This window comes from Labeo rohita, chromosome 5 (assembly GCF_022985175.1).
Source record: "Labeo rohita strain BAU-BD-2019 chromosome 5, IGBB_LRoh.1.0, whole genome shotgun sequence".
Classification (NCBI taxonomy): Eukaryota; Metazoa; Chordata; class Actinopteri; order Cypriniformes; family Cyprinidae; genus Labeo; species Labeo rohita.
The window spans coordinates 15,645,011-15,672,056 of NC_066873.1; the positions used below are offsets into that span (position 1 = coordinate 15,645,011).

The 27,046-nt window shown below is 35.1% G+C and overlaps 1 protein-coding gene across 1 annotated transcript in view; it reads right to left on the reverse strand.

The window, feature by feature from the left end:
* The window catches only part of msh3 (mutS homolog 3 (E. coli)), a 74,597-nt gene that overhangs the window by 16,894 nt on the left and 30,657 nt on the right, over window positions 1–27,046 (reverse strand). Inside the window, exons 12-21 of the mRNA XM_051108883.1 lie at window positions 26,350–26,459; window positions 23,890–24,022; window positions 22,239–22,426; window positions 21,897–22,065; window positions 17,709–17,773; window positions 17,140–17,256; window positions 16,764–16,871; window positions 15,818–15,932; window positions 9,513–9,670; window positions 3,030–3,216 (exon numbers count right to left, since the gene is read on the reverse strand). Coding sequence (XP_050964840.1) covers window positions 3,030–3,216; window positions 9,513–9,670; window positions 15,818–15,932; window positions 16,764–16,871; window positions 17,140–17,256; window positions 17,709–17,773; window positions 21,897–22,065; window positions 22,239–22,426; window positions 23,890–24,022; window positions 26,350–26,459 — 1,350 coding nt within the window. The remainder of the gene's footprint in view (window positions 1–3,029; window positions 3,217–9,512; window positions 9,671–15,817; window positions 15,933–16,763; window positions 16,872–17,139; window positions 17,257–17,708; window positions 17,774–21,896; window positions 22,066–22,238; window positions 22,427–23,889; window positions 24,023–26,349; window positions 26,460–27,046) is intronic.

A 27,046-nucleotide genomic window follows, 5' to 3' on the forward strand; every position in this document is an offset into this window, starting at 1 on the left:
GGTTTTTCAGATTATAAAAAGGTAAGAAAGCAATGGTTCTTTAAAGAACCTTTGACTGAATGGTTCTTTGAGGAACCAAAAATGGTTCTTCTATGGCATCGCTGTGAAGAACCTTTTAAAGCATCTTTATTTTTAAGAGTGTAGATGGGTACACTGTGGTCATAAAGAGATGGACATTGTCAGCAACAATACTTTGCAAAAAAAACAAAAAACAAAACACCAAGAGCCTATTAGAATGCCGTTAAAATGCACCTATTATAGAAGTCCGGTTCAGACACTGCAGAACACATTTTAAAAAAGGTAACTGCAACTTTTTATCCCACAATTCTGACTTTTTTCTCAGAACTGTGAGACTTAAAGCACTGACAAGCTACGCCAAAATCGCGATTCGATTTTGCGCGCGATTTTGGCGTAGCTTGTCAGTGCTTTACGGCTCTGTGTATTACTTGCCGCTCCAGCTGAACGCACGTGATGGAGCTTTACTACTAATCAAAGTACCGGCTTCATTGACTAAACGCGCCTCACGACATTGTGCGATTATCGTTACAGCCCTAGAATTGTGTGATACAAACTAGGGCTATATTATATTTTATACACAATATATTTATTAATTTTGGTCGCTACAATATAATTCCAATATTGATATGAACATTATTAAAAAAAAAAAGCCTCAGAAAAACTGCCAAGAACACCCACAACAGATGTCTGTACCTACAAACTTCTGAAAAAAAGAATTTGCCAAGTCTATGAAACCTCCTTCTATAAAACTATATAATATATATTAAAAAAAAACCAGCAACAACCTTATTTGTATTTATCCTTGATACAAACAAGAAATGTAAAATCACTGTCAAATAAACTTAAGACTCTTAGCTCACCTTAATATTATTAATCTCACCTTAATATTAATATCTTTAAACTATCACATAAGCAGATTATTCTTATAGACTGAAACAAAAGAGCTTTAGTCTGGATAAAGAACATGAAAAGTGCTCAGAGTTGCTGCAGAAAACAGAAAAATAGAGTGAGCAACAAAAACATGTTGCTGGAGGGCCTTATTGAAAATTCAAATTTATTCTCTGCCAGCAGGAGGCGCTTTTGGAGCGACAGAGACAGTGGTTTCCCCGATAACAGCTGTACACAAAACAGAGCTGCGCTCATTAATGCTACTTTATCAGACAAAATGAAAATGGCCTTGTGGGCCGACATACAGCGCTGCTGCACTACAGGCGTCCCGCGTTCGAATCCTGACCTGAGGACCTTTCACTATCCCACCCCCATCCCTCTCCCACTTTGCTTCCTGTCCATTCTGATCTGTCCTGTCATAAAGACTAAAAATGCCAAAAATAAATCTTTGAAAAAAAAAAAACCTATTCTGAAAACAGTCGGTTCCCTTCAAAGATACGTTCTTTAAAAACACCCACGCCGCATTTTGATTTTAAAAGTGCAGTGCTCATGTTTATTCAACAAAATCAATCGCCACAAATAATTCAGTGTATGGGAAACACTGCCAATGTATTTTGAAATATTGGAAACGTGTTTAAAATTCATATCACCTTTATTGGAAAAAAATTACAGCGCAATTGATATTGAATTATTGTCCAGACCTAATACAAACTCACTGTTCTAACTTATTTTCTCAGAACTGCTGTGATATAAACTCACAATTGCAAGTTATAAAGTCAGAATTATGAGACAAACTCGCACACTCTGAGAAATATTCTCAGAATTGCAAGATATAAACTCACAATTCTGACTTTCCAGTCTTTTTTACTCTCAAAAGTAGAGTTTATAACTCGCAATTGCAAGTTTAGATCTCACATTTCTGAGAAAAAAAAAAGTCTATTGCTAGAAAAAAAAAAGTCAGAATTACAAGGCATTAGCTCGCATTTGCAAGAAAAAAGTCAGAATTGTGAGTTTGTATCATGCAATTCTGAGAAAAAGTGTCATGGGAAAAAGAATTGTGAGATAAAAAGTTGCAATAACTTTAAAAAAAAAAAAATAAATAAAATAAATACTAAATTCATTCAGTGGCGGAAACGGGCACCCATACCCTATAATTCACCTAATGAAAGCAAAAAATGTCTCTGTATAGGATTTTGTTTTTCTAAATATTAGCACAAGCGTGATCGCAAATGTGATGTTAGTTTTACACAAGTGTTCAATAAACTGAGTGATTTAAATTTTCTTTTTTTTTTTTTTCTGTTTAGTTAGTTTCAAACAAAGTCAGATCAGAACACTTGTGCGTCTCAGAGTAACACTGCCTTGTTTTGTTCCTGAATGAATCTGTGGCTGAATTAATCATGAGTCAATGATTCAATGATCCATTCAGAGACTAACTGACATTAGCAAATATGAATGACTCATTTGAATGAACGATTTAATTACTTATTAAGACAGGGACTTGCTGCCACCTGCTGGCGGTTTTAGTGTCATTTATTTATTTATGACAAGCGTAAACCAAGCAAAATACTGTTTAACTATTGTTATCAGAAAAAATCCCAATAAATATCCAGATATAATTTTTTTTGTCAATATCGCACACCCCTATAGTGTCCAGTTAGTGTATATATAACTGAACACTTATTTTACACAATGTTTTTCTACAATGTTTTGAAATAAATAAGCGAAATCTGCTCTATACACTAGTGATGCAATCTGCAGATTTCAGAACAGATTTAAGGCAGAGACAACACTGATGCTGATATTCTCAAAATGGGCAAATATTGGCATATTAGTGGGCTTGGCTTGCCACACAACATTAGGTTAAGGATTTGGGAGCTGGGTTCAATCCAAAGTACTAGTGACCTGAGAACTGTAGAATTACTCAAGTCACAGTCCTCTATTTAGCCTGTATACAGGGCACATAACCACAGGCTGCAACACAGGGAATCTCCCTCCAGTAATTATACTACAAATCATTCTGGATGAACTGTGTTACTATATGGCATGTTATAATCTGGCATGAAAACATGTCAGAATCACAGCCTCCTCCAAGCAAGCCCTCCAAGTCTGTCGATCTCACTTACATCTCTAATGAAGGACTCTAGGGTAGCATAAGCGATGGCGATGCCGTCGTGAGTGCTGGTGCCTCGACCAAGCTCATCCAGGATGACCAGGGAACGGGATGTGGCACGAGCCAAAATATCTGATGCTTCCACAAGCTCCTCCATAAAGGTGCTCCTACCCCTTGAAATGTTGTCAGACGCTCCCATTCTGTCAGAAAAAAAGCAAAGTTGAGCAAATTAAATTGTCTCTGAACAAGCATTAAGTTGGTAATGAGCAAATTAATGCACCGAAATGGGTCACTATGAACAGAGCTGTTTTTGACAAGGTAAAAAGGATATTGTTTTACACCACCATTGAAAAATTTATACTAAAGTATGTTACAGACTTTTCATTAAGACCTCAATAAGGCAGATGATTACAAAAGCGACCTACAAACACTTGCATTACCAGGGCAATGCAGTATTTGAGCACAAAAAAAATATTGGTTGGCAGCTGATAACATTTTAAGGCTATAGGATATCTCTAATCAAATTTGAACACCACACAAAGATCACATGACTTAGGCAAATGCAGCACCTCATTATTTCATAAGATGCTGAGAGTGCAGGAAAAAGCTGACGCTGTTGAAAAATCACCATGTAGAGGTGAACGAACCTCTAGGGTATGTTTGTACCGCAGGACTCTTGCTGTGTTAAACAGTGTTAATGTTTGGATTTTTCTTCTTTTCTTTTCATTTTCCAATGGTTAGTAAAAAAGCACAAAGCAAAGCCTCCCTAATTCAGGCCAATTGCAACAGCATTAAGCAAGATATGAGCCAATTAATGTGCTGGCCATTAGAGGTCGTGAACAAAGATCCCCAGAACACAGAATTATTCTTTGTTAACAGCTAATCTAAAAATCATTCCCATTATCCTGAAAAGGGGGTTCATCCTACTTTTAAATTGAATAAAACTCCACAGACAAGCTTTAGCTGGACTAATAGTGCAGCTCTTGGCCACGCTCGAGAGAGAACACAGATGGTATATGTAGTCTGCTTTGCCGTGAGCCACATTAACGAAATGCCACTTTCATTCTATTTTTGTTGCTTTTGTATTTGTCTCTCAATGTTTTCTTGTATTTTAACATCCAAACATTTTGACCATTTCAATTTTCATGTTTGTCTTTAGGGTTTTTCCCAGCAAATTTCACCCCAAGTGTAATTCGAATTTTTATCAGCGGCATCAATGGCTGTTGGAGTCATTGTTTTCTGTGACGATCAAAATATTAAATGAGTTTTTTTACACACATAAAATTTTTGATTCTGTTCATGCTTCATATGCATATTTATGCACTCTTTTCTTGCAGAAACCATTCAAAATTGGTCACGTCAGCAATAAAATGTTTCAGCCCGGTTGCCGTAAAAGCAATCTCAAGCAGAACACTGCAATAAACACAATAAAGGTCAGACAGTACTATGAAACTCAAAAAAGATTTAGATATTTCAGAGAAAATATATTTTCTTCTTTATTGCAAAAGATTTACTTTTCACTTTTAAAGGCTTCATGTTTCATTTATTTTTTGCATTGCACTTAACTTCCTGTTTCCATCGCTACCAAAACAAAGAGGGGGAAAAGAGCTTCCAAACCTTAAGTGCTATTCAATAAAACTGTTCCATCAGTGGAGAAAAAAGACAAAATACTGTCTGTCTGACCAAAGACTCTCACAGATGCTCGGACTTCTGCAGTTTAAATAGACATTATGGCTATGTCACTATAAATAAGATGAAAACGCATTCTGCTTCTGGGCCTGAATAGATGATGCACAATGCCCTCATGAACGCAAAAAAATGTAATTAATAAACAAATAATAAATGTAAGAATTCTGACAAAACTTAAACTCAGGAAGTGTGACAAATTAAAACTTTAAACAAAATAAGTTTTTTAATATTCAAATAATATAAGCCTGCATTGATGATAATTCACATCAAATTGCAAAAACGCCTTTCAAAGGATTATTTCAGTTACAGAACAAAAACTTCCTGATAACTTACTCAACCCCATGTCATCCAAGATGTTTATGTCTTTCTTTCTTCAGCTGAAAAGAATTAGGTTTTTGAGGAAAACATTCCAGGATTTTTCTCCATATAGTGGATTTCAATGCTGACTAATGGGTTGGAGGTCCAAACTGCAATTTCAAAGCAGCTTCAAATGGCTCTACACGATCCCAGCCAAAAAAACAAAGGGTCTGACAGGGTCTGAAATGAAGCGATTGGTCATTTTCTAAAGGTAGGGTAGGTAAACTCAAACATTTTGAACAACTTCAAAATCATCTAACATTGTTGTTTTACTTTTTGTTTTTGTGAAGAAAGTTTCACTTTCTTTGCAACTTGGCTTTGTAAACACCAGGTCAGTACTTTTCCAATGTGATTACAAAATGTGTAAAGTCAAGCTAGTGTAAGACAAGCATTTGTGGTTAAAAAGTACATTTTAAAAAAAATAATAAAAGCCCAATTGTTTCTCTAGATAAGACCCTCATTCCTCGGCTGGGATCCTGGAATGTGTTCCTCAAAAACCTTAATTTCTTTTCAACTGAAGAAAAAAAAAAGAACATCTGAACATATTGGATGACATGAGGTGAGTAAATTATCAGGAACTGTTTATTCTGGAAGAGAATAAATCCATCTTAGAGGGAGTGTACCGTGTCAAACCACAGGACGTGCACTTTTCAAAAGTATTTCATGTCAGCTTCCTACCAACAGTTTTAGAGCGTGTCACAAATCTTTGTTACATGGAAAGCTAAAATCCACTCAAAGCAGCTGCAAGGGCTTTTGTGAAACTTCGACTCTGCTGAGGATGTAAACTCATCTCCTGTATTCTATACCCCCCCATTACGCAAAAGTGTTAACCGTTCTATGTTTCCGCTTCACCAGAGTATAGTATAGGCCACTGAACCCTTCAGGCTTAATTGGGCTCTGTTTGAACCTGATCTTGACCTGTTAATTGGAACAAACCAACACAACTCTGGGGAGTGAAGGCAATTATCTTCTGACGTGAATAGTGCCAGGACTGGGTTAATTAACAAGGCAGCACTTCACTGTTAGCGGCATGTACAGATTTAAACTGACAGACAGTGTTAAAAAAAAAAAACATACAACACTCTACAATCACATCTATTTGCTGCTGAACGGCCTCGCAGTGGTGCATTAAAATCTTTAGCTGTAGATCAAACCATTTTCACTGTAAAACGATATTTTATTATATATCAAAATGAAAGTGGCTGCTAAGAACATTTACACAACACCTGAAATAATTCTACATTATTACTGGCCTTACAAGAAATATTCTAAAATACAGATAGATCTCAGGCATTTTACTTGCATCTGAGTCTAATTAGTGAACCGCTGTAGATGTTGTTGTTGTTGTTGTTGTTGTTGTTCGTAGCCTAATGACTAGCAGAGTCAGCAAAAACCATCCACCCCTACAAAAGTAAACAATGTTAATAAATCACATCAAAATGAAAGGCTAAAGCAGGGGTTAGAAGTTCACTTAGGTTACTAAGAAATAAGAGCAAGACAGGTTTAGTTAACATACTTGACAAGAATGTAGATATTTCATTTGAATTTATGAGGGAAGTGAAACACCACTGAATAAATTTCTGTGACAGTGCAACGTAAAAAGACCAAACGAAAGAGGCAGGCCATTTTTTATGTTTTCAGAACACATTACAGAATGAAAGTAGATCACTACTGACACTCACAAGAAATATCCATTAATTCCTTTTATAAATAAATCTTGGTTTTGATGTGCAAACACATTTGTTTTGATTTTGTTCTTTTTCCTCACACAAAAGAGAATGTCTAAATGTCTGTGAAGATTTAAGCCAAACTAAAAGCAAAATAGAAATAAAAAATAATAAACTTAAAATTAGGCTTTTAACAAACAAATTAATAATTTGTATTTAAATAAATCACTAAATTTATATTATTTTATCCACCTTTTTCTGAACACGGAAGTCTTGCCTGACTGGAGCGGTGCTTTGTATTTCCTGTCTCTGGTGTTTAATTAACATATTTTCCAAGCCGATAAAATATAATGTTAAACCTGTGCACGTTTTTATATTTAGTTATATCGAAAAAGCTGGTGACACTTTATTTTAAGGTGTACATAATACAGAGCAATTACCTAATTAAGTACTTAGTAGTAGCCGTTGTACTTACAAGAAACAAAATGTACTTACCACGTACCTAAGTTATGGAACACCCTGTAATTACAGTTTGTAATTATGTAAATGTATTAAGCAGCTACTGTTACACATATATAACAGGCCGAGTCTGTTACACAGCTACTTGTACACTTAAGTACAATCTTGATACACTTTATTTTAAGTAGCTTATGCCTGTGTAATATTCTGTAATTTTAATGTAATAAGAAAGGTATTACATGTATTTAAGATGTGTACTAGTGGGTTAAATCAAACTAAGGTGCAGCTGGATAAGGTGTACAGTATAGATGCACATAAGTACAATCTTGATACACTTATTTTAAGTACCTTATGTCTGTGTACTTACATTTTTAATTAAGTTGTATAAAGTGTGCAACACAACAGTGTTTTGTTTACATATGTAGCTGTATAACAGGCTCGGTCTGTTACATATGTGTAACAGTGGCTGCCTATTACATCTACATAATTACAAACTGTTAGTACAGGCTGTTCCATAACTAAGTACATTTTGTTTCGTGTAAGTACAACAGCTACTACGAAGTACTTAATTAGGTAATTACTCCGTATTATTACACCTTAAAATAAAGTGTTACCAAAAAGTTTAAATTCAGTCTGTTTTAACATGGATTTCTACGGAGACTGGAACACGAAAGCACCCAAACGGAAGTTAGAATCCTTCATGGTGCTGCTCATCGGTTACTAGAGAAAAAGGTGGATATTTAAATATTCAATCTAATAAATTGAACACATATCAGTTTTGCACATTAAGTCTTGTTATTGTTACACTGCCATTCAAAAGTTTGGGATCAGTAAGATTTTTAATGCTTTTAATGACTTTTCTGCTCATCAAGGCTGCGTTTATTTGATTAAAATTACAGAAAAGACAGTAACATTGTGAAATATTATTGCATTTTAAATGAGTGGTTTTCTATTTTAATATACTTCAAAATAGAATTTATTCCTGAGATGCAAACCTGAATTTTCAGCATCACCACTCCGGTCTTTAGATTTCTAAAAAGATTTCTATTTTGGATCAACGCTGCAATTCAAAAGAAATCCTGAAAAATGATTCAAAGAATCCTGAAAAAAGTAACACAGGCTCCAAAAAAAATATATTAAACAGCACAACTGTTTTCAACATTGATTATAAATTATCATATCTCTGAAGGATCGTGTGGCACTGAAGAGTGGAGTAGTGACTGATGAAAATTCAGCTTTGCATTACAGAAAAAATATATATTTTAAAGGACATTCAAATAGAAAACTTTTACTTTAAATTGCAATAATATTTCACAATATTACTGTATTTTTTTATCAAATTAAATGGAACACTGATGAGCATAAGAGACTTCTTTTAAAAAAAAAAAAAATCATACTGATCCCAAACTTTTGAACGGTAGTATTTATTTTTTTTTTTCATTTATTACATATAATTTATTTTAAAAAGGCAGAGAATGTTTGACATTAAAAATCTAATTAAATGGCATCACAGTAAATTATGATGAAAATTACATTTAATAAGTAAATTATATTTAATCTAAATTTATTCCATGCGTTTAACAAAGCAACACTGTTTTTTAGTTTTAAAACAATGTTTTCACTGTCGCCGTTCGTTGCTTGGCAAGCACCGGTACTTCTTTCAAGGACCTGAAAATCTAGTATTACTCTGCTCCTCAAAAATCAAGCAGATGTGGCATGAGGGCTGAATAGGTTTGACTCACACTCTTGCCTCTGTAATCTGTGGTTACCGGGGTTCTTTGAAAAGACTAGTGGGCATGGTTTCACCCTGTTCAATTCTGGACCATTCAAGCACAAACTCTAAAGTCTGCTCAGCCCCTGAAGTGTTGTCATGGTCACTAAAGTTCAGCTTTGTGCTGTCATACAGAACTTCCTCTCTAATGACCAGAAAACTAAAAAAAAAAAAAAAACATCTCAGTGACAGCTGATTTTTCCACAGGTTTAAGAAGATGGATGGTTTCCCAAGCCTCTGTTCCTCCGTAAATACCGCATTACGGCAGATTAGGTGAGGCTGTGATAAATCTCCTATGAGAGTGATCTTTGTTCTTTAGGAAAGAAAGCGGACAAAAACAGGAAATAAGGACGGGGGAGAATAAAAGGTCTGCAAGTTTCTTTTCATCAGAAGGTAATGTGCAATTAAAACATCTCGGATGGATTTTGTGACAACCAGAGGAAATTATATGCATTATGCTCATACTGAGGCCTTTTACGACTACAATGATCTTTTTTCAGCCATTGTTTATAGGCTACAGAGAAGAAGGTGGTGTTAGGCAGGTGGAAGTTACCTGACATATATGCCATCTACAATGCCTACAGATGCCTCTCTGGCAGGAACAAAGGATCCCAGCTGTGCCATGATGGTCACCAGAGCAACTTGTCGGATGTAGGAGCTCTTGCCACCCATGTTGGGCCCAGTGATGATCATGGCTCGCTTGCCATCCCCCTGGAGACAGGAAAAGGTAATCAGATGAATATTTGTGCAAGATTACAATAAAGATTCTCATGGTGAAGCAAATGTAGATTCTAATGTTTTGGCTGATTGCTTGAGTGTCAGAGATAAAGAGGGATGGAGCACAAAGGTCAGGCTCATCTCAATCATCTGGACAGAAAACAGTGAGGAAACAAAGCTCAGTTATTATGAAACAGTACAACCTGCAAAAATCACAATTTCATGATTTCCTGAAAAGTAACAGTATATACATTAAAATAAATGTTTTCTGAGCAGCAAATCAGCATATTAGAATGTTTTCTGAAAGATGTGACACTGAAGACTGGAGTAACGACTGCTGAAAATTTGGCTTTGCATCACAGAAACTACTTTTTAAAAATAAATTGAATTTAAATTGTAATAATATTTCACAATATTACTGTTTTACTGAATTTTGGTACATGCTGCCTTGGTAAGCATAAGAGACGTATTTCAAATAAACACACACACAAAAAATAAAAATACTGTAACTGCTGTAGCATATACTACAGAAATACACAAAAAAATGGGCAGAACTATATTCATATTGCATTTTATTATTTATTATACCTTTCTGGTCCCACTTTATATTAGGTGGCTTTAACTACTAGTACTTAAAATTAAATTAATCATTTGATACAAAGCACTTATTGTGTACATACACGTTTTTACATTGTACTTCAATTTTACAAAAATGCCTGCATGTAATTACATCTGTAATTAATTTCTGTAATTAAATTTAGAGTTACACTGTTGACCCATTCCTTACACCCTAACCCACCCTTAAACCTACACATACCACCAAGCCTGTCCCTAACCTTACCCATATCCCACCTCAATAGCAGCAAAAGTGTTTTGCAATACAATATGAACATAATAAGTACATTGTACTTATTTTTTGATGTAAGTACATAGTAGATAAGGCCATCTAATATAAAGTGGGACCAAAAAATCAAAAAATATATTAACTTATAACAAATAAAAGAAAATTAGATAAATAAAAAAGAAAAGAAACACTGAATGTGATTGCAAAAGTGATTTCAGAAAAATAGTTATTTACATTAAAAATATTATTTCATATATTGTATTAAAAATACATTGGCATTCAGTGGCTGCAAAAAGTATTTGGACACTTCAGCAACCATTAAAATGTATGAATGCCACTGCCGTAGAAAAAACATAATCCCAACAAGTATTTATTTTAAAATGTATACTTTCTGGTAGTCAAAAGAATCATTTTCATATTTAATGTGAAGAACTACAACTGTGGACACCTGTGTGAATGTGAGAGGAACTGACATCATATATGCAGTAAAAATCACAATGACACACCAGTTGGTTAAAAGTCATTGCAAAAATGTCTCATCATTTGTTTGCAGATGCTACCTGGTTATTTTGTTACAGCTTGCAATGACATTCAGACATATTTAACATTTTACTGTCTATTGAAGGGTTATAGGAAAAATGTCTTGAGTGAATGGCCATATGACAAGTAATGTGAAGAAAAGTGTGGTGACCCCACAAGACAGCTTCAGTATTAAAGCCTGACTCACACTTTGAATGGAAGCCCAGTGATTGGGTGGGTGGGAAAAGAGAGAGGGAGAAAAAGAAATGACAAAGGTATTAAAAAACATATGCTAATCGGGATTGCAGAGTGGGTGGCCGATACAAAAGGTTTGGCTGCTGGTTCAATGGCATTTTCTTACAGGTGAAATAAAAAGGATTACCTTATAGTGAAAGACAACTGCAGAGCCTTTGGCACAAACACAGATTCCCTCACCATTATTTAATGTCAATTAGATGTCAGATTAATAATCAAGTTTCATAATATCTCTAAGATCTATAGGCCCCAAAGGCATTATATAAAAAAAAAAAAAAAAGAGTTGTTAATGAGAATGTGGAACTACTGAAATTAATATGGCTCATGAATATGGGTCTCAAGTGAAGTGTGCAATTTCCACACCACTAGTGGCATAAAACAGAATTGGTGAATGAATCATTATTTTGACACCATGTCTACACTAGATGCGACAAAGCAACCATTGCAAAACGTTTGTAATTTGTGTTAGTATGTCATAAATAGCGAAAGGCATCAGATTATTGTCAGGGATTTGTCATCTGGCATCACCACGCTGCATCCAGTGTAGATAGCATCACTGATTATAATGTGTTCTATTGTCTTTTGTTGTGTCACATCACTTCAAACTTAAATTTCAGTCTGTTTTCCACACACACAACTATCAGAGATAGGGATGGACAAATATTAAAATACATTTTTTGTAATTTTTTTTTTTTGTAAATTAATTAAAAATACAACAATTCTTCAAGTGAATTTTAGTGAAAACAAGTGAATTTAAGCACCACAATGTCATAACATAAAGTAATGTATAAAAATTAGAGGTCGACCGATATTGGATTTTACTGATAATGATAACTTGGTTGGACCACATTGGCCGATACTGATTAATCGACCGATAGTTTTTAAAATGGATACTGAATGGAAAATAAATAGTGCTCTACTATTTAAAAAAAAAAAAAAGTAGCCTACAGAATCATACTTTGTAAATGAATAAAAATAATAATATGAATTATATATTGATCATTAGTTAGTTCATTGTTCATTAATGTTAACAAAAGGAACTAAAAATTTAAAAACATATCAGTAAATGCTGAAATTAACACACTGTAACAAGGAACAATACTTCTATTCTACAGCTATTATCAATCTTAATGTTACAAATGGACTCTTATTGTAAAGTGTTACCATTACATCAACAATCAAGCTAAAGATGACCATCTTTAAATATCTACACAAAGGCCAGAGTATTGAAATTGCATACATATGGATATTGTGTACTTTCACAATTTAACTGCTTCTATTCTAGAACATTTGTGGTTATCTAATCAAAATATAAAAACATGTTAGTCACACAACGGGCAAAAGTGCAACGCAGCGTCTAGAAGAACTTGCAGCTATCCGGTATCACACACTGGACGCGTCGCGTTCAATTCAAGCGGCGGTCTACAAGACTTTATTTGATCACCAAACGGGCAAAAGTATACTGCTTTCTCCACTAATGCAGTAATTCATCGTTTAGTAATGACAAGAAAACATGCACTACAGTTTACTGTAAACACCATTTCGTTGGCATTTTTTTAAAATCCGCCTTTGAAGTGCCCCGCTCTGTGCAGCATGCAGTGTCACGTGTCTAAACAAACGGCATGTGCTGTCAGTGATTTCTGCCACTAAAGGCCGCTCTCATGCTGTATAACAAAGACTATAGGGACTTTGCTGTATAATGATGACCTTCTCAGCCACTCCAGTAACAGACCCAACCCAGAAAAAATTATCGGCGTAGATTTTTGCAGATAACCGATAGTTCCGCCAATCAACTATCGGTGCCGATTAATCTGCAAAACCGATACATCGGTCGACCTCTAATAAAAATGCATAAAAATGAATATTTACTTTAATATTTATAAGCGCTTTTAAAGGTTAAATGACCATTGGAATAATTGCAAAGACAATCCAAACACAAAAAAGTAAGTTATTTTTTATTTTTTTAGATTTTAATTTTATTTTTGGGCTTTTTTATGCCTTTATTTGGACAGGACAGTGTAGATCAGACAGGAAAGCACTGGGTGAAGAGAGAGGGGAATGGGATCGGCAAAGGACCACAAGCCGGGATTCGAACTCGGGTCACCGTGAGCGCAGTTGTACTGTATGTTGTGGCACTAACCGCAAGGCTATTCGCGCCGACAAAAGTAAATTAATTTTGCAATTACCCATATATTTCAGATTTTACAAATAATTGGCGCTTGTGATGTGAAGCATCACTATTACTATGCTGCATGTCTATTATTCTTCTTCTTCTGTACAAACTTCAAATAGGGTTGTTCCGATTCTGATACTAGTATTGGAAATGCCAACAATACCACAGTGTGTATGCTATTTGGTAGTATTTCAGACTGGTCCAACCAGCCAATAAAATGGCAACATTTCTCATATGCCATGCTGCAATTTCAAGGGGTGGCACAAGTATGTCATAACCTTTCCGACAGCTTATCAGAATTCTTGGCCCGAGCCGTCTTTCTTTCCCCTTGCCCAAAATGTAATGGCAAAGTGATTATATTTTGTTTCATTTTTATATTGTTAATTTAGAAAAATGCATTTTTGTTCGCTAAATATTAGTTTGTGTTATTTAAAGTAGCCTAACGAACAGCGTCAAGACTTCATAGTCTGATCAATTTGCCTTCTCAAATCATCACGACTTGCCTAAAATAGAATCTATAGATATAAAACAGTTCAAGTATAAAACAAGTTTAAACGTTAAACCTAGATAAATGTGCGCTATTAGGCGCATATCCAATCCTTCGTGCAGAAAGTGGAAGCTGAAGCACGCTTTACAGGAGGTAGAGGCGCCAACGCGATCGCTTGCAATTTTTTCAGTGTAAACAATTTAAAATTACCCGTCATTTTTGCTCACAAGGGTAAGAGTAATACATCAATCGGAACTGTAAAGGGTCTACTTTTATTTGTGTGCAAAATAAAACAAATCTAAACCAAAAACTCAGTATGTAATCAGTAAAGATGCATTTCTCTCTAAAGGCGCATCCAAAGAGGAGACTGCGAGTCAGGATCTTTGTGACACTGACTCAGAATAGTTTTCCGTTGTTTATCATGGACATAGGCCGTTTCTCAATATGTGTTCTTATGCGATCTTGCATCCCTGTTTTCTCGCTCTATGTCATCATTAACCGTCAAAGTCGGATTCCAATACTCAAGAACACAATTACAAAGGAGACATGAAAGCGCCCGGGTGTGTTCTTGAAATTGAGGATGCAACGAATGCATAATTGAGAGAATTGAACTGTTAGAAATCCCAGTAGATGCTACTTTGCATAATTTTAAAGAAAGCTTGTGGTACTTTTATTGGCATATTAAAAAGAATATGTAACATTAGTACATACAGTAGTATCTACAGCTGTATACACACCCAGGTATCGGATCAGTACTCAGTATTGGCTGATACCCTAAGCCCAGGTATCGGGAAGGGAAAAAGGGTATCGGAACATCTCTAGTAGCAAACAGGACTTCCAACATGCTACACATGCTAACAGTGAACAGCTACATGTTAATACTGATAAGCTAAATGCTAAAAGACGCTAAAACCCTAAATAATTGTTTTAAAAAAAAAATGGGCCTAACTAACTGCACCATGCTGAGCTTTGCCATGGAAAGCACCACTCACATTTTCTTCAGAAAATGTACATAATCTAGTTTTTAAAGATGCACAGAAATGAAAAATACAGGCTCAAACCAAAATCAAAAATTCTGGATGCACTTGGCCAAACCAAAAACCAAAACCAAAAATGCTTTTCTAATAATTAATTATTGTATTAAATAATATGAATATTTGCTGGCAGGTATGCAGTAAAACCATTCAATGCACAGGTAGTTCCAAATCAGTTTAATCACCATTCTATATTAATGCTCTGCTTTAATTGACACACTCTTTGCCTCCACGTCATGCATTTAAAATCCTTTAATGCACGGCAAACCATTGATTATCCCTTACATATATTCTTTTTATTCAGTTCTATGCAACTTTTGCAGACTTTGCTTTTCCGGTAAGCGTGAGCGGTACTCGCACGAGCCGGGAACGCAGAATTAATAGAACCGCACAGTGAAGGAGGAGTTAGAAGGAGAGTGAAACCTATGTGCTGAACACTGATGGGTGGTGCAGTGTGCCATATATTTTTGGCTCATATTTCCGGCTGATTTCCTCTTTCAACCAAAAACCAAAAATGCCATTTTGCAGCCGAAATTTCGGTGCATCTCTACTAGTTTTGTGTGTCTAATATCTGTAATCCACAGTTATTTAGATTTTTTTTTATACTTCATGATACTTTCACTTGTAATTTCATGATACTTTCATGCTGCTTTTGTGTCCTTTTGGAGCTTTAAACATTTAAACATTAAACATATTCAAAAATGTCATTTTGTGTTGCACAGAAAATAAGAAATTCATACAGGTTTGAGGAAGCATGAGGGTGAGAAAATTCTAATTCTGAGTCAACTAATCCATTAAGAAGCAATAACAGTAGTAAAAAGGGTGTCACCTGTAAGTGAGTGTCATTGGGGACATATTGATCCTGATCTCCCATCAGCGAGGTGATGACCGGATGCTTGCCTGCCGTGATCAAAATCTGACTCTTCTCCTCAAGAACCTCAGGCCTATACTCAGGACATGCAAAAAAAAAAAAAAGACACCAATAAAGATGAGTATTTATAATTAGATGAGCTGACAAAAAAAAAAAAAATCATTCAATGAATTTGCCAACATAAAGTTTGCAAACACCATTTTGGCACAACACCTTACATATAAGAGTTGGAATTTATGGTATCAGCTCAACACACTTTTGAAGAGTCCAGAGGGAGCGGATAAGCTCTGGTGCTCTGCAGAACAGGCGGGAGGGGGAGGCGGTAAGGAGCAGAGGGGGAGTAGTTGGCGGAAACCTCTGCTTTCAAAGTCAAATCCACTCCCCCACACAGACTGTCAGAAGGATATGGAGTGGGCTCTATACTGCATGGGGGTGGGATTCATCCTACTGTTGGACTCAATTCGGGCCAGGGAGAGACGGAGATGTGGGGGCTCCAGGGTCCCCTTACTCTCGTTCATCTATGAAAGCTTATGTAAGATGCTTTATGCGCATCTCACCAAACACAAAAGAGGAGTAGAGCTTCTTTGTATATGCTCAGAAATGACTGATTTTATTGCACTTTAGTATGCCAAAAAAAAAAAAAAAAAAAAAAAAAAAAACTTTAAGACTGGGAAAAGTCCCCACAATGGCTCCCAGAACTGCACGTATCTGATTTCTGAATGTTCAAAAAGAATACAAGACTAAAGTCAGACCCTGGAAACAAAGGTTAGTATATTTAACTTGATGAATTAGGTAATTTATGAGAGAACATGCACGCTCATGCACATGATTAGGTTTGAAATATGAGAGATGACAGGAAGTCAGCAGAGAATACAGGAATAAAAAGGCAACTTCATTACCACACCTGCAGTAATTATTTTCTTTAGCAACCTGAGCCAATGAGAAGAGGCAGTCCATGGTTGCTAGGTGACACACTGCTTTCCTCAGGATGTAGTAATGGTCCCCAAATAGCCTACACATGACAAAAAAAAAAAAAAAAAAAAAAAAAAAAAAACAACAAGAGAGAGAGAGAGAGAGAGAGAGAGAAGGCTATTGAGAAAGAGAGAAAGAGCGCTGCCGGGTCAGAAAGTGACAGGATAAAATGCATTTTATATGATTAAATTACTACACAGCAGCTTCCTGATTTCAAAGTCTATACTGAAACAAAACACTCAAAGCATCTCAACAAGTCAACAGGGCTGCAATTAAAAATGATTTTGTCATATTTCAAAGCTACATACTGAAGGAAGTTGATCCACTCGTGATTGCAGTCAATAACCAGCTGCTCTCGTAGTTGCTGCAGGCGCCGATGTTTCTCCACAATGAATGGAGTGTGATAGCGGCCCACAACCTTAGTGCTGGGGATGAAAAGCAGACGTTTAAATGCTACAAGTTGTTTGCATCAACCTTATTTTTTTTAATGCAGAAGCAAGCTATTTCCTGTGAACCTAGTTAACTAGAATAATAAGAAAGTGCAGTTAACAGTAAACTTTTTGCATTACAAACAGGCATGTGCATAATTATGATAAGAAATTAAAATCATATTACGATACATACCAGTTTGCAATATTAAGCAGTTTGACGGACTAAAATAACTAGAATAAATGGTTGCAGCTAACATTAGAAGCTTCACACATTCAAGTTACAAATGGCTAGACCTGTTCTTATGTTACAAATAAGGTAAATAAAACAGGAACTTAGAGATGCATTTATATGACAAAAGAACCATTTGGCAGAGGCTCTTTTAAGATCTGGTACATAGGTTTTTTTTAGGAAGCAAGTGATCAAATTTGTCAACAATGGTGCCCACCTGTTGATTTTGACCCAGTCTGCCGGGACTATAGATGACATACTGTTCTTTACTTCAATGAGAAACTGCGGAAAACAAAACAAAACAAAAAAAATATTGTCGTCAATTTTTGTAGACTGTGTAAAATAGTTGCATTGCTGTCTATGCAGGGTCAGAAAGCTCTCAGACTTCATCAAAAATATCCATTTTTGTTCCGAAGATGAATTAAGGTCTCACAGGTTCGGAATGACATGAGGGTGAGTATTTAATGACGGAATTTTAATTTTAGTGTGAACTGTCCCTTTAAGGTGCAGGCACTCAGATAACAAAGTGGAAAAAGTCTGTTTAGTGTTGGGCATGTTACTTTAAAAAAGTAATTAGTTATAGTTACTTTTTACAAATAGTAAATTACATCATTATAAAATTAACTAATTACCAGAGAAAGAAACTACTGTGTTACATTTAATAAAAAAAAAAAAAAAAAAAGTCAAATAATTTGGATGCCCTTTAAATTAGCGAATAAAACATTATACACTTTAAAACTGCAAAGGGTCTACTTTTGTGTATAGTTATAACAACATCAAAACAATATGCTTTTGTGAAATAAAGAAAATAAAAAGGGTGCGCTCTCTGCTGTCTTGGTCTCCGGCACCTCTCTTCACAGACATGTAAATAAAACAACCTGAGCTATGCTTTTCAAATTTTAAACATCCTTGTGAGATGCACGGACATGTAGGTAAACGCCCACATCGCCTCCGTAAACAAACATGAACATTTATCAAGTTCATCCAGACTACTTTTGTTTCTGGAAGACGCACTGAGAGGAATAAGCCACAATTTGCGAAGAAAGAATGCAACACGATGCACAGGTTTGCAGGTTCTATACCTGAGAGAGAGCTAATTCGGATGAAAACCACTTCAGTTCAATTATAGTAACGCCACATTTTATTATCAGTAACGGTAAGTGTGCTGTAACGGAGGAAACAGCAATTTGTTTGATTATTCACTACTGAAAAAAGTAATGCCATTAGTAATGCTGTCTACTTATAACGCCGTTATTCCCATCACTGATATGTAAAAAATACAGCAAGTAATTGTCAGCCATACTCTCTTTGCGTGGTTCTCAGCCAGATTAATACGCCAAGTGGACCAGACTTCATGCTGATAGTCAAAGTCGTAGCGATGTTAAACTCTAGCTAGAGATGGTGGGAGAAAGAAGGATGGCTGGAGTCTATACTCTGAGATGGAAAAACTGTTGCGTATTCATGAGAGAATGGCAACAGTGAGCAGATGGAGAAACAGATGTGGAGCTGCATACAAACCGCAACATTTCAGACCCTCTCCTTGTAGGTGTCAACTTCTAGCAAGGGAGTACTCAACAGTATATCTACAACAGAATAAAATAAGTAAAATGGCTTTTGCCAGGTTGTACGATGTAGAATAGATAGTAATTTGGTTTGGTACAAGCAAATAATGTCATATAATTAGAGGCACCTGATATGAGATCTTGGTAGGGCTGTCAACGATTAATCGCGATTAATCGCATACAAAATAAAAGTTTGAGTTTGCCTAATGTATGTGTGTGTACTGTGTATAATTATTATGTATATATAAATACAAACACATTCATGTATATATTTAAGAAATATTTACAAGCATATGTATTTATTATAATTTTTATATAATTTATATTATATATAAATAAAATCATTTTGTGTATTAATAACATATTTCTCATATATATATATATATATATATATATATATATATATATATATATATATATATATATATACACATACATACACATTAATTTGTGTGTATTTATATATACGTAATAATTGCACACAGTACACACACATATATTAGGCAGACTTAAACTTTTATTTTGTATGCAATTAATCGCGATTAATCGTTGACAGCCCTAGATCTTGGTGTTCTCCAATGCATCACATACAGCAGAGATGCCCAGGCCTCTGGTTTGGAAAAAGTGGAGGTGGAAAAAAAAAAAACTTGCTGGGGGGTTTGATTTTTTTTTTTCTCAATACATTTTAAGATACAGTTGAAGTCAAAAGTTCACATATTGTACACCTTGCAGAATCTGCAAAATGTTAATTATTTTACCAAAATAAGAGGGATCATGCAAAATGCATGTTATTTTTTATTTAGTACTGACCTGAATAAGATATTTCACATAAAAGATGTTTACATAAGGTCCACTAGAGAAAATATTAGATGAATTTATAAACATTACCCTGTTCAGAAGTTTACATACACTTAATTCTTAATACTGTGTTGTTACCTAAAAGATTCACAACTGTGTGTGTGTGTTTTTTTGTTTTGTTTTTGTTTAGTAATATTTGTTAATGAGTCCCTTGTTTGTTAAAGTTAAACTGCCTGCTGTTTTTCAGAAAAATCCTTCGGATCCCACAAATTCTTAGGTTTTCAGCATTTTTGTGTATTTGAACCCTTTCCAACAATGACTGTATGATTTTGAGATCCATCTTTTCACAATGAAGACAACTGAGGGACTCATATGCAACTATTAAAGAAGGTTCAAATGCTCACTGATGCTCCAGAAGGAAAAACAGTGCATTAAAGAGTAAGTAAATTTAACTTATTTTGTCTTCTGTGAAACATGTATCCTCTGTAGCTTCTGAAGGGCAGTACTAAATGAAAAAATTATATGATATTTAGGTAAAATAAGAAAAATGTACACATCTTCATTCTGTTTAAAAGTTTACACCCCTGACTCTTAATGCATTGTGTTTCCTTCTGAAGCATCAGTGAGTGTTTGAACAATCTGTAATAGTTGCATATGAGTCCCTCAGTTGTCCTCAGTGTGAAAAATTCTAAACTAACCTATTTCTCAGTAGGCTTTATCTAGTTAGTGAGCAAAACAAGCTAGCCATAAATAAAAGAAAATGTTTGATTTATGGAAAGTACCAGGTGTTAAAATAGCTTTGGTGCTCAGTTCCTGAAACTCTTTAAAGGGGTTATCGGATGCAAACTTCACTTTTACATGTTGTTTGAACATTAATGTGTGTTGGCAGTGTATATACAAATCCACCCTATGCAGTGGTTTTTAATTAATCTGTAAAAATAATATCCTCTTTTTCAAATCGAGCCATTCTGAGATGCCTGTAGGTGTGGCGTCACACCGACAGAGGCCACTCCCACAATGACTGACATGAGTGTCTTACTTCAGACCAGTTGTAACAGTTCGACCTCCATTGTTTTGATGCCGGAGCAGGGATGTAAGTTAGACAAGAATATCTCCGACTGAGCGACTGAGGTGTTGTGTTGCTGGACGTAATAATAAACATAGTGGTCGTCAATTACTCCCGACATCTGAGCCGCTGAAGATGCAGTGGATAACATTTGTTTGTGAAGGGAATGTGACTCCCGATTGACATAAACGCGTCTATGTTCGTGCGAATCACTCGTAATCCAGCTTCACCTACAGCAGAAGTGAGTATATGGTTTTTTTATGAATCTCTGCAATGACCTTTCATAATAATGTGCTAGTTAGCAAGTTTCGCAGCTAAACATGCTAAATGCAGCTAAAGTAACAATCTCTCAGAGCAGCAGAGAGAAGCGAGCTGGGGCCGGACGAGCGGAGTTCATTTGCATTTAAAGGAACAATCCCTCAGAATGGGATGATTTTTGCAGAGCTCATTTTGACAAGGTAAAAAGGGTGTTGTTTTACACTACTATTGAGAATTTTTAACCAAAGTATATTACAGACTTTTCATTAAGACCCTAAAGAATCATATCAACTTGTGGAAAATAGGCATCCGATGACCCCTTTAAAAGGATAGTTCATCTTAAAATGAAATATGTTTCAAACTCATAAGACCTTTGTTCATCTTCAGAACACAAATTAATACACAAGCATGCGTCATGGTAATCTTGTGAACACGAAGCGGAGAGTGACACGGAAGAGAAGAAATTGTTGAATAAAGTATTTGCATAGTTTCATAAATTAAGGTTCACATGACGTCACATGGACTATTTTAACATGTTCTTACTACTTTTCTAGGCCTTGAACGTGTATTGCTGTCTATGCAGGGTCAGAAAGCTCTCGGATTTCATCAAGCATATTTTAATTTGTTTTTCGAAGATGAACGAAGGTCTTATGGGAGTAAATATTCATTCATTTTTGGGTGATCATCCCTTTAATAAGAAAAGACCCTTGATGTTTATTACCTGCTGGCCAGACACTGTGGTGTAGTCCAAAGATGGGTTTTTTAACACCAGGCGAACCTCTCGCCGATGCTCCATTATGTCTGATAGGACACTCCGGATTTCCTCTTTTCTGTTCCGGATCACTGGGAAGTCAGTCAGATCCACAAACATCTCTGTCTTATTACCTATCCTAAAAGGATAAGTTTAAGAGATAGTTAACCAGAAAAGCTACATATAGAATAAAAGCAAATTTTCATCAAACTGAAAAAAATATATTGCTATATACTTGTTATATACGGATTTGGAAAAAGACAGGTTTAGGTGAATATTCATAAAGTCAAAATGCTTAAAGCTTTAACTCACTTTGCAGCTTTCTCATCCAGTACTTTTAAGAAGTTGTGGGCGAGGCTTAGAAGCTGAGGTGTGTCCAATAGGAGGTTCTTTAGAAGGGCAGAGCTGAGCTGTGATTGGATGGCAGGCATGAGGGCTTGAAGCTCAGCACTCAGGCGAGAGAGAGTGCTGGTAATGACGTAAAATTCCTGAGTAGAGCACTTACAGGACAGAAAATAAACAGAAAAACATGTCTTTAAAATATAGTGAATTACACATTGTATTGTAATGGAGGGGTCATATCAATTTTACATCATGCTACTTTCCTCCAGGTTCAATTAACAGCCTCTTTGCAAGCTCTTCAAAACACTGACAGGTTTAGAAAACAATCAATGCAGTAAACGTGGGTGGTCACGCAAGCATGCGTTTAAACGCATTCAATGTAGTGGAAGTACAGAACAAATTATTTTTGCAGATTAGTTTCAATGAACGGTGTGTTTGGGCTGGAAACTTAAACGTCAATATGAGCTGCAATGCAATTTCAAAAGGTTACATTTCATAAAATGTAATTTTACGATCTAATTCTTTGTGAGCCAGACAGCACTCTATATAATAAAGAGTAAATTTTTAAGATATGAAGTCTAGACTAAGAATAACAAGCAAATTTCCTTTATGGTGCTTTACTTCATTACGCATTAAAGAAAACCTATCGATTACTAGACGAAATATGAAATGCTTAGTTGTAACTTAGTGCTGGGCATCATTAATCATTATATGTCAAACGCAATGGCTCATGCGTATGCAATCTGTAATTTCCATATTTTGATGACAGTAAGCACCAAGGAGCCAATTAAATCTCTGCTTGATCTTGTGTATGTTTATAAACATCAAGCCCATTTTCCCAAAGGCTCAACGTTAGTCATTCCTACTAAACATAATGAGGCAATACATATCCACTCTCTGTGTTCATTAAAAACAGTGTGAAAGTCCCCTGTAGGTCTACGCAAAAACTTTCTGACCCTTATTACAGTACAATCGTTTCATTTACGATGGAAGTCTCGCTTTGACAGTCTAACAACAGAAAAAAACCCACAAAAATGCTTAAATACAGAGGTCAGTATTAAGTTTCATTCTGGATATTTAACGATCTCCAGTTATGTTTTAGCCCAAAACTAATACCTTTAACATGTTTTGTTTCATGAACTGTAAATTTAGTTTTTGATGAATGTGTGTTTATAAAAATGAAGGACAATGAGATGACAGAAACAGGCAGGTGAGGCAGGGTTAATGAGGACCTTCTGTCTCTGCAAAACAATAATCATTCCCATTCCTGCTCCCACTCTTGTCATTATGCTAATAGAGCCATTCAACAGAAACACACCATTAAGCACCTTCCCTTCAACCTCCTGCCTGATTCCAGAAACAAATGGAATGAAAAAAGCAGGGAAAATATAGAACTTTCCATCAGCTAAAATAAATTCTGGTCTTGAGAGGTTTTCATTTTCAGACAGAACATGACAGACACGTTTAGCGTCACCATGGCCACTACAGCCTAAAATATATTCTTCATCAAACTAATTTTGAATTGCGAATGAAAAGGAGTGGATTCTTGTTGGATCTGTGCAGTAAAAATTGTTTTAAACAGATACTGATTGTTTAGGCAAAACTTTTGTTTAGGCTTTACTTTTTTGTGGTAGATACTGCAAAGTCCTCTCTCGAGGTCAGGTAGACGAGTTAGCAAAGACTGGAGTGAGGGAAGGACACTGGACTCAGAAGATAAAATTTCTGCTACTGCCTCCTGTCGAGCCTGGATATCACTGAGAGAGAAAGAGAGAGATTTGAAAAATAGTATAAACGGAAGCAAGCAAATCAGTAGGGATTGTAGGAATTAGTCAACAGATGCTATGTACACATACCAGATAAACCATTGGAACAAAATAAGACCCGTATTGTAACTATCAGCTGATCGCACTGTTCTTTTACGCTGTATAATACAGCTGTGATGAAATGCAGAAAATAAAGACATTTCTGGGTTACTATACCAAAGAAACAGTTTCTTTTAATTAAGCCTATAAACTGTAAAATAGTTGACAGGTGTGTTTCTGTTTTGAGAGAATGGGTTTACTTCATTGCTTCATTTTACTTCATAAAAGCATATGACTAAAAATGTGTTGGACATCAGTGGTATCAAAAGGCATTTTGAAAAATGTTTGGAAAAGAAAGTCATTACATTTTGCAGCAGAAAATGTCTTTTGATACCACTGAATTCCAGCGCACTTTGGTCTTGCTTTTTTAGTTATAATGATATAATGTTTTTTAGTTGTTTAGTTTAGTTAGTATTATAAGTAAATATACACTGCCGTTTAAAAGTTTGGGGTATATAAGATTTTTAATGCTTTTTAAAGAAGTCTCTTATGCTTATCAAAGTTCCATTTATTTGATCAAAAATATCAGTTTAAAATAGTGATTTTCTATTTTAACATACTTTAAAATATAATTTATTTCTGTGATGCAAAGCATCTGTGATGCAAAGTAGCATCATTTATCCAGTCTTCAGTGTCACACAATCCTTCGGAAATCCTTCTAATATGTTGATTTATTATCAAGGTTGGAAACAGTTGTGCTGCTTAATATTTTTTTTGGAAACTGTGATACTTTTTTCAGGATTCTTTGATGAATAAAAAGTTTAAAAGAACAGCATTTATTCAAAATAGAAATATTTTCTAACAATGCAAGTCTTTACTATCACTTTTGAGCAATTTAACACATCCTTGCTGAATAAAAGTATTTTTTTTAAACAAAGAAAGAAAGAAAAAAAAAAACCTGATCCCAAACTTTGAACGGTAGTGTATATTGTTACAAAAGATTTCTATTTTTTTAAATAAATGCTGTTCTTTTTGACATTTTATTCATCAAAAAATCCTGAAAAAAAGTATTACAGGTTCCAAAAAACATAGCACAACTATTTTCAACATTGAAAATAAATCATCATATTAGAATGATTTCTGAAGGATTATTTGACACTGAAGACTTGAGTAATGGTGCTGAAAATTCAGCTTTGCATCACAGGAATAAATTCTTATTTAAAGTATACTAAAATAGAAAACCACTATTTTAAATGGCAAAAATATTTCAAAATATATATTTTTTTTCTGTATTTTTAATCAAATAAACGCAGCCTTGATGAGCAGAAAAGTCCTATTTAAAAAACATTAAAAAGTTAAACATTTCTTATTATTATCCATGTTGACATGTTGACATGTTAATATTTTTGTGGAAAAAGTGATAAAGGTTTTTTTTCAGGATTCTTTGATAAACAGAATGTTCAAAAGATCAAAGATGTCTGGAATTTGTGGAAATTGTCTCTACTGTCACTTTGGATCATTTTAATACATTTTTGCTGAATACAAATAATAATTAACGTAAAAACTGACCCCAAACTTCTGAATGGTATTTATGAGGCTGGTAAAGAGATAATTTCCTGATCTAACTGCATTGCCCAGTCCTTCCGCAGACAAAACACCAACATTTCCATGGAAATTCACATTCAATAGCATGAAAGTCTCAATTCAAAAATGCTCCCCGACATGTCTGTTAAGAGGTTTGGCAGGAAAATATGTGGATTTAAGATTAAGATTGTTATATGGAATCAAATATTTATATATTTATTTATTCTCCACAAACATAATCTGATTTTTTGCAAGCATGCGTTAAATCACACACATATCCAAACAATCCCCCACACCCATTAAAAAGCATATAAAGATGGCATCAGTGCCTTGCCAATTTAATTTTAGGGAGATAAAACATAAATATTGAATTTGAGTAATAACCAAAAAAACGAAATCTCTGATTAAATTTGTCTATTTATATATGCAGTAGTATTTTCTCATAATCCAAGGGGGATTTTTTAGTTGAGCCAGAGCTGTAATCCCACCAGTGACTGAAATCAGGGGTCCAAAGTTCCTCTACTTTCAAAATATTCAAGGACTTGGATTAACCTAGGCTCCGAGCTCAATATCATCTGTGGTGGTATAGTGAGGATCTGGCTATGCCACTTCTATTCAACACTGAAAAACACTCTGTATCTTCCATACTAGCATTCACAGTAATCACTGAATAATAAAATGAAATAATGACTCACATCACAGACTTCAGTGGCTGGCTCACCCACTTTCTTAACAGTCTCTTCCCAAATGCAGTTTGAGTGTGATCCAGAACCCAGAGCAGACTGCCTTTTACTGAACCTGTGGTCTGACAGCCATGAAAAGTAAATCATGAAATTCAAACCAACATCCTAGATAATAGATAAATCACCTGGTTAACAAAACACAAACACTCATATTATTATCCAGGCTGCCTGTGACACAAGGGCAGAGAAAATGGCATAAAGATATTATGTTGTTACATTTACATCCTAATGCTACATAAAAAGACATTTTAAAGCGAAGCAGAGAGGTTATATTAAATCAGTCTATGTGATGTTCGTTGTAATGGACGACGTGTTTCAACATAAGCAAACGAGGTGTGCTTTTTACTACTGAAAAAAAATGTGATTTTAGTAATAATCCTTATAGAAATTTTGTCTGATCTTCACCAAAATTGAGTTGGATTACCTTCAGTCCACATCTGACAAAAATTGTCAAATGGATATTTGTTCTGCAAATATGCCTAATACTGACATTCATCCATTGACAAACCTGACAGAAGGCCCATAGTTACTGCAGCATTACTAATTTTTAATCTAATTTTACTGATCTTACATCATTTTATTTGCCACAATTATAATCATTCAGCTTGATCTACTGTGAAATTGAAAATCTGAGTTTCAGCGATTAGTG